The following is a 15756-nucleotide window of genomic DNA, read 5'->3' as shown; positions in this document are numbered from 1 at the left end:
CAGGCCTGGCATTTCCCTACCCTTTCAGCAATTTCCGAGTCCATTAAGGGCCACCACACATAGCTTCTCGCTAGACCCTTCATCCTTACGATCCCTGGGTGACCCTCGTGGAGATCCAACACCCTTTTCCTCAATTTCTCTGGGATCACCACTCGATCCCCCATAGCAGGCACCCCTTGAGCCGAAAGTTCCCCACGTTTCTTTACAAACTCTTTAAAACGCCGCGCAGCGGCCACCCTCTTGTACCCAACCAAGTACAGTTCTCAAAATAATGTCGGTATGGCCGAGCCACCTCCTTAGGCGTGACTGGGCCAGAGTCAGAGAGTCAATTAACAGTACGGACGTCCCGGGAGTGGGGCTCTCGGTCGCCCCTGGTAGTGGGCATCTGCTTAATGCGTCCCCATGCCCCAATTCTTTTCCTGGTCGATGCCGCAGGTTGTAGGAGTAGGCGGCCAAAAAGATAGTCCATCGGGTCAATCGGGGCGAAAGTGCCACAGGCGTTGGGCGGTCGCCAGCCAGTAACCCCAACAATGGTCTATGGTCTGTAACAATTTCAAAGTCTCTTCCAAAAACATATTCGTGAAACTTTTTTACCCCTGACACTATAGCTAGAGCTTCCTTATCTAACTGACTATAGTTCCTCTGTCGAGGACATCGTTCTGGAGTAGAAGGCTATTGGGGCTTCTGTGCCATTTGGAAGCCTGTGGCTGAGCACAGCCCCACCCGTAAGGGAAGCATCGCAAACTAATACCAATGGCATTGTGCTATGATACTGAATCAGTAAGCTATCGCTCGAGAGTAGGTTTTTTACTGCTTCGAAAGCCCTAGCTTCCGTCTTTCCCCAAGACCAAACAGTATTCTTTCCCAGTAACTTATGTAGCGGCTCGGCAACGGTTGCCTTATTTTTCAAAAAGACCGCGTAAAAGTTCACTAGACCCAGGAATGCCTGTAGCTCTGTTTTGTTTTTGGGCGCTGGAGCCTTTCTTATTGCCTTGACCTTGCTCTCAGTGGGGTGGATTCCTTCCTTGTCTATTCTGTAGCCCAAGAACTCTACGGATTCTACCCCTATTTGGCATTTGTTCACTTTAACCTTTAGACCGGCTGACCGGAAAATGCCCAGAACTTTTCTCAAACGCTCCCCCAATTCTTCTAAATTTTCGGCTGATACCAATACATCATCAAAATAGGGGACTACCCCCGGGAGCCCTTGCAGAAGTCGCTCCATTAAATTTTGAAATAGACCAGGTGCCACACTCACCCCAAACTGTAACCGGGTACACTTGAAAGCACCTCTGTGAGTCACAATTGTCTGGGCTTCGGCTGTGTTGGCGTCTACGGGCAGTTGTTGATAGGCTTGGGCCAAATCTAATTTGGCAAAAACGTGCCCTTGCCCCAGCGAGTGCAGCAAGTGTTGCACCACGGGGACCGGGTAAGCGCTTTTTTGCAAGGCTTTGTTTAACGTTGCCTTGTAGTCAGCGCAGATTCTAACTGACCCATCTGGTTTCACTGGGGTGACGATTGGCGTCTCCCACTTTGCATGATCGACTGGCACCAGTATCCCCTGACTGATGAGCTTGTCTATCTCCCTGTCAATCTTGGGTTTAAGGGCAAAAGGGACCCTCCTTGCTTTTAACCGTATGGGGGCTACCTGGGGGTCTAAATTGAAGGAAATAGGGGTCCCCTTGTACTTGCCCAGGCAGTCCTTGAACACATCTTGAATTCGTCCATGAGTGTGTCTTTTAGGTTAAAGTCACTTCTGTAGATGCCAGTCACTCCCATGCCCAATGCGGAACCAGTCCAGTCCCAACAAACTTGGCAGGGTCCCTTCGACTATCGTGATGGGCAGGGTCTTCTTGTGTGGTCCGTACTCGACGCGGACGGAGGTGGTCCCTCGAACAGGGATGCGGTTCCCTTGGTAGTCGTGAACTCGTAGCCGCTGTGTTTGCAGTTTGCGTTTGGCGATTTTCGGCAAAGCTTTAAAAGTGTCCCAGGACATGATTGTGATCGCTGACCCTGTGTCCACTTCTAGTCGGCACGGCACTCCTTCGATTTTCGGTTTGTGAAGATTTTCTTCTCGGCGGGTTGCTGCGGCCTATTATCACGGTCGTTCGATTTGAATTCGCGCCCTTTTGTTTTGACCAATCACGGTCGCTCGATTTGAATTCGCGCCTTTTGTTTTGACCAATCACGGGTCGCCTTGCCGATCCTGCGCTCTGATTGGTTGGTTTGAATTTTCGGCGGAAGGTTGGGGTGCTCGACAGACTTGAGCCAGGTGCCCTTCTTCTCGCACCGCCGACATGTAGCGTCCTTGAACTTGCATCGTTGGCGCTGGTGTTGCCCTCCGCAACTTCCGCATTCATCGGTCTTCTTTGCCCCTTCTCTCGGTGAGGCAAACTCCTTCCTCATCCTCGCCGTCTGATTCGGTCTGGATTTCTTCGTTGTGGACCGGGGTTGATTTCGCGCTCGCCATTGGTGTGAGCGGCTTTTGTAGGGTTTCCGCCGCTTGGGTCGACATCTCATGAGCTCTGGCCGTCCAGGCGTTTGCCAGCGTTAGATTGCTTTTTGATAGCAGCCGCCTCCATAAGCGAATGTCTCTGACCCCACGGATGAGTTGCTCTAACAGCTCCTCATCCAAGTCTCGGTACCCACAATCTTTGGAGGCTTTTCTCAGGGCGGCCATGTAATCGCTGATGGATTCGCCTCTTGCTGTCTCGCTCTCCAAATTCAAAACGCCGCATATTTGGACGGTGTTGGCGAAATGGTTCTTCAATAGATTTTGCAGAGTTTGCCACGATACCGATTGTACCGGCGTTGGCTCTGCCAGGGCTTCCGCGATGTCGATGACCTCGGGACCGCAGTGGCTCAGGAAATATGCCCTTTTGCGGTTGTCTGGAACTCCTTGCAGTTCGTTTGCCTCGAGGAAGCTCTCGAAACGGGTCATGTACGTTCCCCATTTCTCCCTGGATGGGTCAAACGGCGCGGGCGGAGTGTAGCTGGCCATCTCCGCATTTCTGCCCTGAGTTTGCTGGGTTCGGTTCTTCCGTGCGTTCAGCTCGTTCCTGGTGCTCTTTAGCCTCGAAATCCCACCTTCGTCGCCAGTGTTAAGTTCGGGAAGTAACGAGGCTGGAGACCAGGGTAGTGACAACAGCTCTTTAATATATGGTGAACCCAGCCACCAGGCTGGGGAAAAACCTCTCCTTAAATACAGTCTAACCGGCGGCTTCAACCAATCAGCAACGTGCTTGTTTCCCGCCGAAATATTTAAAGATACATTACACCTGCCTAGTAAGATTTAGCGACTTCAGAGATCACCCATATTAAAATTTATCTCTTGCCTGTTAACATTTCAGAATTGAAAAAAGAAACATGATTTGTTCTCAGGTATGACTAAAGTGACCAGATTTCAGCGATGGCAAAGCGGGACACCATTGACGGTGGGGGGAGGGGGGCTGCGCATGCAAGCTGAGTCTCGCCACCTGGCTGAAGGAGGAGGAGCGGCTGCTGCTTCTCGGCTCTTCCAGGCAGGCTCGGCCGCTTGACATCTGTAACACCCACTCCTCCGCCTCTGCCTCCTCTTCCTCCTCTTGCGTTGCAAAATCGGGACTTTTTTGAAATGCTGCAGGACGCGGGACAAATTATTAAAAAGCGGGACTGTCCCGCCAAAAGCGGGACGTCTGGTCACTATATATGACACACAGCATACCTTGTGGAAATTTAGTTTTACATCCCTGCTAGAATGATTTCTATTTGCCAGGCCCTAAAGGACAAAACAAGGAATAAATAACTGAGATGAAGCAGTTGTGAGAGTGGTCTTCCTTAAGGTTAAACCCAATGAACTTCCTTTTTTTGTATATATTTTCTAATTTTATTCAGAACAAAGTTAAAATACAAAAAGCAAAACTTAATAAAAAGCCCAATGTACTTTCAAATAATGAATGAAGATTATATGAAGCAGTGTTTGCATGCAGTGGGAGTAATCTTTAAGCCCAAACTGTGAAGTAAGAAAACTGCCTATCAGTTTACTGAAACTGTCATTCCCTGCAAAATGGCAAATGAAGATGCCATAAAAAGCCCTGGAAAGCCTTCCTTATCACTGTGCTGTGTGGCTTACACTAGGAACTCATCAGCCCATGAGAGGAATGAAAATTCTTTAGATGTTCTGCTCTGGTCTTGCACTTGACCACAATTGTATGTGACTTTCTGTACTGTGAGATAGTGAGAAATCACAGAATAAATAGTCAGGGAGACATATCACAGCGAGGGTCATCCATGACTGCATTGGTTTAAATCGAGGAAGCATCAGTTGGTTGTACCATCAGCCCCATTCTCGCTTGGCCATGAGGAGGCTGCCACTCAACCAGAACAAAAGCACCAGCTCAAGATTTTACTGTGGGCCTGATTTTTCTGTGGGACCTGCCCAAAGACTGGTTTTCCAGCCGATAGAAAGAGTTTGGTTAGATTTTGTTTAGCACATAAAAATGAATGCCTACAGCCTCTTTTGCCACATAGATTTTCTCCCAAGTGTGTGATTAAATGATCTGCTCTTGCTGACATTGTTTTCATTTTTAGCATTTAGGCAGGCATGCATGCAGAGAAGAATATATGCAAACCTCTGGTAATATTTTCTGCTAACACTCTTCCTTGCTCTTACTGTTATAGAGACTTTGATAGTGATATAAAGTTATTAAATACTGCTTCTGCAGATTTAATTATTTTTAATATTGAACCTTATGTTTGCAGTTAAGTTTGTGAGAACTAGCTTGGAAGTACATAGTGAATTAAGAGGGCTGAGTGGCTGTCTGGCTGGGAGATGTTTAAGTAAATCAGAGTTGCTGTCCCCTCTCCAATGAAAATTAGGTAGGGGGTGGAGCAGAAGAAGAATTGTTTTGTTCTCAGCGTTTTAGGTTAGAGAAAGATTGGCAGAGCCTAAAAACACAGGGAGAGAATGGGAATTAGTACAGTAAAATTGGAAGGGAGGGAATGTTTATTTAGTGGTGTGGTTTTTTAAAAAAAAAATATTTCTGTTCAGTTCTGCACAGGCTCAGCTATTTTACATCTGTTTCAGTCTTCTCTTTGTCTCTCTTTTCAGACTCTACTGATTTGGGAATGTCAGTCTCAGCTTTATTCATTAGTTGCAGTTCATCTATTCTCTCAGAACCCTACTTTATCACTTCTGTTAAAATAAAAAAAATTCTTTCTCTTAATTCCAGGTTGAGCCATGCTCCCCTGCACACATATTCAAAGTAAAAGTTTATTTCGATGAAAGAAAGAAGTCCCTCTGAAGAACATGCAGTTTAGTTTTTGTTCACTAGATGGTATTCTTGGAACGATCAACAAGACCAGTTTCAGGGACAAAATCCTTATAATAAAACACTTTCCCCCCCTGTTTTACATTTTTGTTAAGTGACTACAAGACAGTGAAGCTTCCTGCAGTTGGAGGGAAAAATTACATCTCATTATGCCATTATTGTAAGCATTTGACCTGAGTGGGAATTTTGGTGGGTGGTAAAACTGTACTGTCGCCTACCATCAGCCTTATACTGAGTCAGATCATTAATCCAGAGGGGAGGCAACAAATTTCAAAACAGCCCCCACACGTAAAAAAAAAAATCAGTATATCATTTTGTTTCCAAGGTCTACAGTAAAAAGAACAGTGATATCATAATATTGTAAAACTAGGCAGAGTTGCAATATTTGGGATGCTTTATAAAAAAGGGAGTTTATATGTTATTGTTTTGCTTTCACATGTACTAACCTTTTCCAATGATACATAACACTGTTTGGCTTCCACAAAAAATACCAGGAAATGATTCTCTTTCCCATCAGTTTGTGGTTGAATTTCAATTCTGCTTAGCTCTGGGCATCATTTGCTGCATGCTGAGTGTGACTGTATCTTGGCTTAGTTGATAAGTGGGTAACTCGTGGCCTCCAGATGTTCAACATTTGAGTCTTGTCAACTTTCCAGAATTATGAGCAGATCAAGCAGTATGGTTGAGTGGGAAGAAAAAGACTGGGGTTTCCCAGAGTTGTTATGAATTAAATTTCTATCCTGCCAAATCATCCAGACTTCCAACAGCTAGTAGCAGCAGTAGTTGTAGTAGTGGTAGAAAAATTATCATTTGTAAAATAACCTGAGGGAATTGAGTTAGTGTTTTTCCACTTTTAATGACTCTGCTTAAAATCCAGGGTGTTTTTAAATTGCTAACTGTATTGTTTCATGCATGTCTGTATTTGATTGCATGTATTTATGAACATGCGTCTTTCAACAATTAGTATCAGTATCTTTTCATTCAAATGGTCTCCTTCGCTGGTTTCATAGAATCATACAATCTAAGAGTTAGAAAGGAATCCAGTGCAGGAATCCACTATTATAAGAGCATCCCCAAAAGCCATTGAATTTCTTTATGAAATTATTTCTAAATCTTTTTGCTTTTTGTTTTTGAATGACCTTAAATCTTATACATTACAAACCTTCAGATCCTTGAAGATAATCATTGAATCGTTCTGTAGTTTTTCCTTCTCCAGGCAAAAAGTTCACAATATTTCCAACTATTCCTCATTTTCTCCCTTCCAGGCTCCATATTATCATGGTTGCTTTTCTAGAGATGGGCCAGTTTGTCCAATTTGACATCCTCATTTTTTTTGAGGCTCCATATTATCGTTGTTTCGTTTCTAGACATGCTCCAGTTTTCCAGTCGTGCTTCAGTTTGCTTTTCTAGACATACTTCCAGTTTTCCAGAAATATATTCTAGAACTGGATGCAGTAGTTTAAATGCTTAATGCAACATTGGTTTTCTCTAGAGCAATAGGTTTAGGCAGATGTGAGAATCACTGAAGAAATGAAAATCCAGGTTTTGGAGGCTTTGCAGATTGAATTTTTTCATATGGCAACAAATCATTTCAATTCTAATCCAGGGATATGAGGAAATACGTCACATCCTATCAGAAAAAACATAATCCCTCTTATTACACATGAGGGCATTAGTGAGATGCACTTACCTTACCACCCTTAAGCTGAACTATTTTGTTTTTTAATAAACCACAATCAGTCAGTTAAAGCAATACATTGCATTGTTGTACAAGATGGCTAAATTCACACATCAAACTAAGCCAGAACCAAACAAATCATTCTAGGACAATGCAGTGTGGGAACCTATAAATTCTTCTTTTCAAAATGTTTATAAAACCACACCTAGAATTTCATTTACAGAATATATTATGGTTCTTCCATCCTGGCAGTGCACAGCTACACTGAAGCTTCAGCAATCAATTTCATACATTTTAGCATAGACTTCTTTATCAACTTCATACTCTGTTCCAAGACCTGGAAACATTGACCATCAGATGCTTTACCTCTCTAAATAAACTATTTTATCATTAGTACTGTGACTGTTGCCTAATTACTCAGCTTCTTCTACACAACCAACCACAGTAAGAGGGCAACATAATTAAATTAGGTTATTCTTCTGGCATCTATTACTGTCACTTGTTCAGGTCAGGGAATTATGTTATACTGGTAGAGAGACAAAGATGGGGAGGGACCAAAGAATGCTAGCAATTGGAAAAAATCCAGTGGGGAAATGCTACCGGTTCACACCGACTCAGGCGAACCGGTAGTAAAAAAAGCTACCGGTTCCTCCGAACCAGTATTTCCAACGATCAGCTGTGTCGCGTGATTTAAAATCATTAGAAAATCGCTAGAAAGCAGAAAATCGCGTGGCACAGCTGATCCCCCCCTTGCTGCTCTACTTACCTTCCCAACCTCCTTTTGGTGTACATTGCGCATGTGCAGCCAGCGAATCGGTGGCAAACTGGTTCAGATTTCACCACTGCAATAATCTCTCTTCATTTCTGAGTCATGCTGACTACAGTTTGGGGGTTAAGTACTTCTTCTCAGACTGGCCCTTTTCTACATTTTCAAGCTAAAGCAGCAGCAATAACACTTAGAATTATATACCACTTCATAGTGCTTTACAGCCCTCTCTAAGTGGATTACAGTCAGCATATTGCCCCCAAGAATCTGGGTGCTCATTTTACCAACCTCAGAAGGATGGAAGGCTGAGTCAACTTTGAGCCAGTCAGGATCGAACTCTGGCAGTGAGCAGTGAGTTAGCCTGTTTTACATTATGCTAAGTGATTATGTGGCTTGTTTGGTTTTGGTTTAGCATGTGGACCAAATCTATTCACTGAGATTAGAATACCATGCTCATCACATTATGCAAATCCAGGCAATTATAGCTTATTGAATAAACATAATTAAACCTTGGCTTACATCATGCTACCACCAACCTCTGTTTGTAGGAGCATCTTGGAGGAAGGAAGTTGCAGACCTCCATGTAAAGCAACAAGCTTCCAGGCAGAAAAGCATTTACAAGCTCAAGCTCCTAATTAACTAAGCATAAATATCACCCTCTTGTACCTTGTTCATTTCTTCCTCATTCAATGTGATCATTTGTACCACAATGTTCTTTTTGTTTGCATGAGCTGAATTTTGAAACACAAGCAGCCAAGATAAATTTCAACATTTCCCCTGTATCAGGACGGGGGCTAATTTAATTGTTGCGTATTGGGAAAAAAATTATCTGTTCTGGCTTCCAAGAACTTTAGTGGGTATGATAATGATGCAGTATGCTACTAAAAAGGGGAATGGAAGGTCCAGTATTTGGGCAGTTCGTAGGAGGCCTTTTGTCTTTCTGTTTATTTTATATTTTCCTCATTTGTCATATTAAAATAATACAGTTTTGATGACAAGTTCTGGGAGCTGAACACTTTGATCTGGGAATATTATTAATGTAGATCAGCAAGGCCTCTCCTACCTAAGAATCCTTTAGATGTCTGAAAAATAATTTCCATTAGGAAGAAATTATGAGAATCATACTGGTAGAACTAGCTTGGAAGAGACCAAATTGGTTCAATCTCTGTCCAGAATATTTGCAGTTGCTAGGATCGTTGCCTGATATTCAAGAGCAAATCCATCTAGTGCTTCTTCTGAGACTCATCTTTCTCTCTTCTGAGACCCATCTTTCTCCGTTCCTCACCTTTCTCAGATGGGTCCTGAACTTCTGATTCACTTATAGATCCTTTGCTTCTCAATCCATTATTTTACTTTGCAGTACAATGCCTAGAAACAGTGCAACTACCAGTGTTTGAAAAAAGGGCCTCAGGTAGACAACAAAATTACTATTGAAAAAGAAGGGGTGACAATCAGTTCAGCGGGCCTGGTGGCACAGCGTTAAATCAACTGTTGATAAAGGAGGCTTTGTTCTATGGCCATTGAGATTTACTTACCATCTGAGTCAACTTTGGATGTATCATAAGTGGATACGTTTATATCCTCCAGTCCTTTGGCCTTCCAATTGCTGTTATAGTAAAATTCCCGTCATCTTTGACCATTAGTCAAGTTTAAGTTGATGGAAGTTGTAGTCTCCCAATATTTGGATGATTGTAGGATCATTACCATCTTTGTTGTGGATCATATCCTCTAAGTGTCATGATTTCTCAGAAACAGGGCCTGTTTTCGGTTACCTCTTCACAGTCAAGTATGTCCCCATTTAGTCTTTGTAAGACACCTTTAAATTGCTTTCAAGATGCATCATAATCCACTCTATGTTGGCAAACTAACCCCTAAAGATGGAATAGTTATTGTTAATTTTCTCCGGTTTTGTTCAAATGGATTCATAATATAAGTGCCAATCTCATTGCAATAATTTCATGATATCCAGATGAAGTCATCAACCTTTACTCATCAATCTATGTTTTATTTCCCTTTTATACATTTTTCAAACTGGTTAAGCACAAAAAGTAAAAGCAGACATTTGTGAGAGAAGTTTGCTCCAGGAAATGTTTGGTTTCAATGTCAGCTGTTGGGCTCATCACTCTTCATTCTCCCCCCAGCAAACCTTTCCAGACATTCCAATTGTTATGAAATAATAATTTTGGGATCTTAGAAATATAGAATACTTAGATTTGAAAATATTAGAAATTAACAGATGTGAACTTTGTGCTTCATTTTTTTCTACCTTTTTAATCTTTGTATTCAGAACAGGCACTAATGGTTGCTTCCCAGTTCATCCCAGACTAAGCTCATGAATTTTATCACATTTTTGTTTGGTGCAGTTCTGGAAGTAGTAACAGATGATTACTATTCCTAGTTTTTAGTTTGATTCTTGCAGTTTTAATACTGGATATGTAATTGATAATGACATTTTGCAGAAGTTTCCTACTTCTGTAGGAAAGTATGTGTTTTTTTGTTTGCAATAGAAAGGAACTTGTGCATTTCTAAAAGGTTAGAAATTTGAGCTAAATACATTGATTCACATCTCTTTGAGAAATCATTTCTGAGGACAAAAGAAAAAGAAAACAAAACTTTTAAATAGTTTTAAACTTTCATTGAAAGAACTGTATTTCTGTACCTCTATGTGTGTGTGTGTACACATGTGTGTACATGTATATGGGTGTGCACACATGTGTGCAAGAGAGAGAGGGGGGAACTTTGTGGCATCCTCCTAAAATAGACTACCAACTACACAAACATTTGATGTAGAGAATAAAGTGTGAGGTATGAAAAAGTCTGACTGTTTTTGTGTTCAAAGTGAGGCCCTTTTAATAGTTGAATTGAACTGCTACTCAGTTCTTGAAATGACAATTGATAGTAAAAATTATAACTGGAATGCAGGCTTTCTGGACAAAATGGCTAGATTGTTGTTGCATCTAGCCATCTGTTGCATCTGTTGCTGTTGCAGAAAGATGAGCAAAAAATCTGCAGCGGCTGAAAAGAACATAGAAAGTTGTCTATCTAGACCAGGATATGATTTTTAATGCTCCAAAGGCCTGAATCAAAATGTACATGGCATGCCCTAAGAATAGATGTATTTTGAAGGAAGCCAAAGCTTCCAGTAATAACTATCAGTAGATTCCTGTCTCAAAGATCAGGTCCATGTCATGGAAAATGCTTATCTGAGCAAACAGAGTTAATCTGATTATTGCATTTCCATACTGTACAACCTTCTTTCAAATTCTTATTTCAGAATAGAAAGAATAGTGTTTGTACAATTCACATCAGCATTCTAAAAAAAAATCCTGTATACCAATGTGTTGATTTAGAAAAGGAGAAAGAGGTACAAACAGGAGTAATCAAAATTTTGGCAGATAATGTCCAGATCTTGTTACGGGTGACAGTTCTTCCAGGTATTAAACTGTTCCAAACTAACCTCATTAATGACACTAATATCTTCATTCATTATTACAAAAATGGAGCATATTATGATAGGAGGACTTATTGAATGTGGTATTTTGGATTTTTTGTTTACTTTTTTAAAGGAATACTTTAATTCAACCTAGTGCTATTAAAAGTACAGAGCCAAATCTGATTAAAAAATGAGCAATTTTAGGGCAGTAAACACGGCAGATTTTCAACAACATGTAACCAAAAGAGTATGGCCAAGTAATCTTTGATGAGCGTGAATAGATACTATTGTTTTCTCTATAAAAGGCTGTCAGAGAACAATTTTCTGCATGAAAGCGTTTCAAGGCCAGTTTCAGCATAAAGATCAATTGGGAGACATATCAAAAGCTTTAAGGTCATCTATTCATACTGATCTCATTCTTTCCCACAATGACCAAGAGTATTACATTTTTTTAAAAAAAACCTGTTACATTTTAAAACATAGCAATTATTTTTAAATGTGCATCTGTGCATGTTTATTGCCTAATTAATGAAACATTTGGGTGATGACCTAGCAGCTAATCTTATTTCAAAATGTTAAGCAGAATTGGATCTGGTTCATACTTGTGTGAGAGATCACTAGGAAGGCCTAAGACTGTAAGTCAGACTGAGAAGTCAAGAGAAGACAACAAACCATTTTTGTATGGTTGTCAAGAAAAATGCAGGGTTGACCTTGGCTCAAGGCTAAGTTACTTTTTTCTAATTAGTCACTTAGATAAAAGATGGTTAAAATTTATAAAATAACCCTTTTAAAATAACATTCTATTTTATTTATTCATTATTAGGTTTCTTCTTCTCTAAATTCTTGTTCACTTCAACTCTTCAGTTCATTCAATTCTAAAAAAACCCACATCCATAATGTCCGTTTTGATTTCTTAAGCTTGTCAAGCTAATGTAATTCTTGTTGTCTTTTTTAAAATTCATTTGGGTATGGTATGTGTAAAATGAATTGTTCCTATCCTCATTTTACCTCAGTTCAATGTATATTATGTTATTCATGTTTAGAATTTGAGTCTTGCAGTGCTTCACGTTTGTGTTTACTAGAGTCAAGACTGTTTCATGTTTTCAACCTTTATCATAGAAACGGGAAGACTGTAGCCTTCCAGGTCATGTTGGGAGCCAACTTCCATCAGCCAACCAGGGCTAAAAGAATATTGCAAGTAGTACTTCATTAACACTTGAAAAGCCACAGAGGCTTCCTCCAACTGTATGCATGATTATTCAATTAAGGTTGAATTATGTAACCATCAAGCAGATGCTAATCCAGACATAAATTATTGAACTTTTCCTTCTCTCTCTTTCTAGGTCATTGGCCATGCTGACTGAGGATGGTGGGACTTGCAGTTCAATGCAGTTGGAGGGCACTTAGTAGGTGAAAGGTAACTCACCATCATTAAGCAAATAGTAGATAAAGCATTATGCAGTAAAGGCCCCTCCCCACTTTGTTTCCAGTCTTTTATATTTTATTAAATTGAATACTTTATTTAAAAATAAACAGTTCCAAATCAATTTTTCAGAGGAGAACATTGGAAGGTGAAGTGGGCATATAGATTGCATTGCTTAGAAAGGACCAGTTAAAAGTCATTTGAATTCTGACTCAAGTTGTAAAATCTCCTCTTTCAAATATTTCTGATTTGCCCTGTTTGCATTTCTATGGAAAGAAACAGAAATTTTAAGTGGAACACTTGGTATTAACTTACTTAGGGAGTCATGGATACCAAGAACCAGGATGAAACTGAGATTAACTGTACATGTTTGAAGATGGAGAAAAAGCTAGAGCTATTTTCTCCTGAAGAGTTTGTATGCAACAAATAATATACATGCAAATTATATTGCCACTGCCAGATCTCTCTATGACACTGAGAAAACCAGTTGCATTCAGCTTGCTAATATTGCAGCTTCCTTGTCCTGCAGCAACATTATTGGTCTCTCTGCTACTGCTGGCAGTTTAGCAAAACTTGTCCCATCTTATCTTAGTGTGTTACATCTGTTGCTGCTTTGTCACAGTTTTAAGCCACAGAAAAGAGAAGTGTGAAAATGAGGAGAAATGACCTTGGTTGTGTTCTAAATTCAGGATATTTAAAACCAATTGATAACTGCATGGCAGGAAGCTTGGATTGTCCAACACCAGGCAAGTGTCATGTCTATATATATTCAATAGTTGGTAGAAGTACAGTAGGGTTTTTCCAACCAAAAGCTTATGCTAGAGCAGTAAGGAAACATTTAGGGAATATAAGTGGGATGAAAATCAAGATGGCAGTTCAGATGGCTGATTCCCTACGGTATGAGAGTGTATCCAGAGGAATAGAGACTTGCAATCGATCCAGATCCATATGGCTCCCAAACTCCATCATTGGTATGACTCCTGCATCATCCTTTGGACCTCCTCCCAAATCTACTCCAACATCCAAGTCATCCTCCTCATCTTCATCCTGGCTGACAAGAGCCAATTCATTCTCATAGCAGAAGGCACTAGGAGGTGGAGGAGGTGAAGGCAGGATGGTAATTTTACTCTCCTGCAATTCCCGAGCAGAACAGTAAGGAGTTCCAGCCACCTCATAAGTCTTGTGGAAACGTGAATAGTCCACCTTATAATGTTTCTTCTCCTCAAAGACAACAGGCTCAAAACGATGGCCCCAAAGGATCTCACTAGCCAAATAGGAGCTACGAGCCTGAGTGGTCATGGCTGTTGCTTCCACCATACCCTCAAGGATAACAACAATCTCAAAGTCCTCTCTCTCCAGTTCTTCCTTGCCCATCCCATAGAGTGGACTTTCTTCATCGATCTCATGAACAATAATAATGGGAGACACTAAGAAGATACGATCAAGGCCGATGTCATAGCCCACATTTAGATCTCTCTGGTCTAATGGAAGATACTCACCTTCTGCTGTCATATAGGGTTTTATAAGCTGGGCCCGAACATGAGCTTCCACAATATGGCTCCTCCTTAGATTCCCCACCCGCCACATGAGGCAGAGTTTGCCATCCCGCAGAGAGATGACAGCATGATGGCTGAAGAGTAGGGTTTGGGCCCTTTTCTTGGGGCGTGCCATTTTTGCCATGATGGTGCCAATCATGAAAGAATCAATAACACAGCCTACAATGGATTGAACCACAACCACCATGATCGCTAGTGGGCATTCCTCAGTCACATATCTAAAACCATAACCAATGGTTGTCTGGGTCTCCACTGAGAAGAGGAAAGCTCCCAAGAACCCATTGACATGTTTGATGCAGAATTTTGTAGCAACGGAACCACTTCCTACAACTGGGACATCTAAGTCACCATGGAAGAAGGCAATGATCCAAAACAGCAGACCGAAGAAGAGCCATGAGACCAAGAAGGCTGCTGAAAATATCATGAGCATGTAGCGCCAACGAGTGTCCACACAAGTAGTGAAGATGTCAGCCATATAACGTTGAGATTTGTTGCTTAGGTTGGCAAAGTAGACATTGCACTGGCCATTCTTTTTGACAAAACGGTTACGTCGTTTCCGTCGAGGGGCATGACCTTTCCCATTACGACTGTGCTCATTAAGGCTGCCAAGGGAGGAGACTTTGTGCCCATCCTCTTCAGTGGAAACAATGCTGTACCTTATAAACAGGGGAAAAGTGATAGTTAAAGGTGGAAGACAAGTTGTGATTTCTCAAAAAAATCATTTTAAGTGCTCATACACCCAAATCTAGTACAGGTGTACTCTTCAACTTACAACAGTTCATTTAGTAATGGTTTGAAGTTACAACGATACTGAAAAAATTATTTATGGCCATTTTTCATGCTTATGACCATTGCAGCATCCCATGGTCGCAGGATCAAAATTCAGTTTCTTGACAATTAGTTCATATTTATGATGGTTTCAGTATCCTGGCGATCACCTTTTGCAACCTTCTGTCAAGCAAAATCAACGGGGAAGCCAGATTCACTTAACAACCATATTACTAGCTTAACAAATGCAGTGATTCACATTAACAACTGTGACAAGAAAGGTTGTAAAATGAAGCAAAATTCATTTAACGAATATCTCACTCAACAATAGAAATTTCGGGCGCAATTGTGATTGTAAGTCGAGGACTTCCTGTATCTCATTTTTTTTCAACCACCCCAGATGCCTGATGCTTCTATAGATGACCCTTTACAGATGTGGCATGCACACTGTAGTTTTAGCATTACTAAGAAAATCATATAGCACTGGCATTCATATGTACTCTGCAAACATTCAGAAGGGTGAATCACTCCAAGTTCAGAATACCTGCAATTAAAATAATGTTCTATTATGTGCAGTTTTTGATGATTATCTTAAAAAAATACTGTAGATATTATATTTGGTATAAGAGAGAGAGAGAGAGAAAAGCCATTAAAATAATCTTAAAAATAGGAGTTTTAGGACTCACCCCCCAATATAAGCCTTTAAGATATATGAGTTATTCTCTCTGCAGTGTTACAGTATGTTTGATTACAAGTATTTAAAACAATAATCTCCATATTATCGGAATCAAAAGTCTTTGTTTAAAGCAATGAAGAATAATAC

General features: G+C 40.8%; 1 protein-coding gene across 2 annotated transcripts in view; it reads right to left on the bottom strand.

Moving 5' to 3' along the window:
- Nucleotides 1-12730: 12730 nt before the first annotated feature.
- Nucleotides 12731-15756, bottom strand: part of KCNJ4 (potassium inwardly rectifying channel subfamily J member 4) — a 41734-nt gene continuing 38708 nt past the window's right edge. For both annotated transcript variants that reach the window (XM_058190515.1, XM_058190516.1), the window contains exon 4: nucleotides 12731-14821. In XM_058190515.1, the coding sequence (XP_058046498.1) occupies nucleotides 13486-14821 (1336 nt within the window). In that variant the 3' untranslated portion in view covers nucleotides 12731-13485. The remainder of the gene's footprint in view (nucleotides 14822-15756) is intronic.

The sequence above is a fragment of the Ahaetulla prasina genome, chromosome 7 (genome assembly GCF_028640845.1).
Source record: "Ahaetulla prasina isolate Xishuangbanna chromosome 7, ASM2864084v1, whole genome shotgun sequence".
In the NCBI taxonomy this organism is placed as follows: domain Eukaryota; kingdom Metazoa; phylum Chordata; class Lepidosauria; order Squamata; family Colubridae; genus Ahaetulla; species Ahaetulla prasina.
This window is presented reverse-complemented; position numbering and strand designations above follow the sequence as displayed.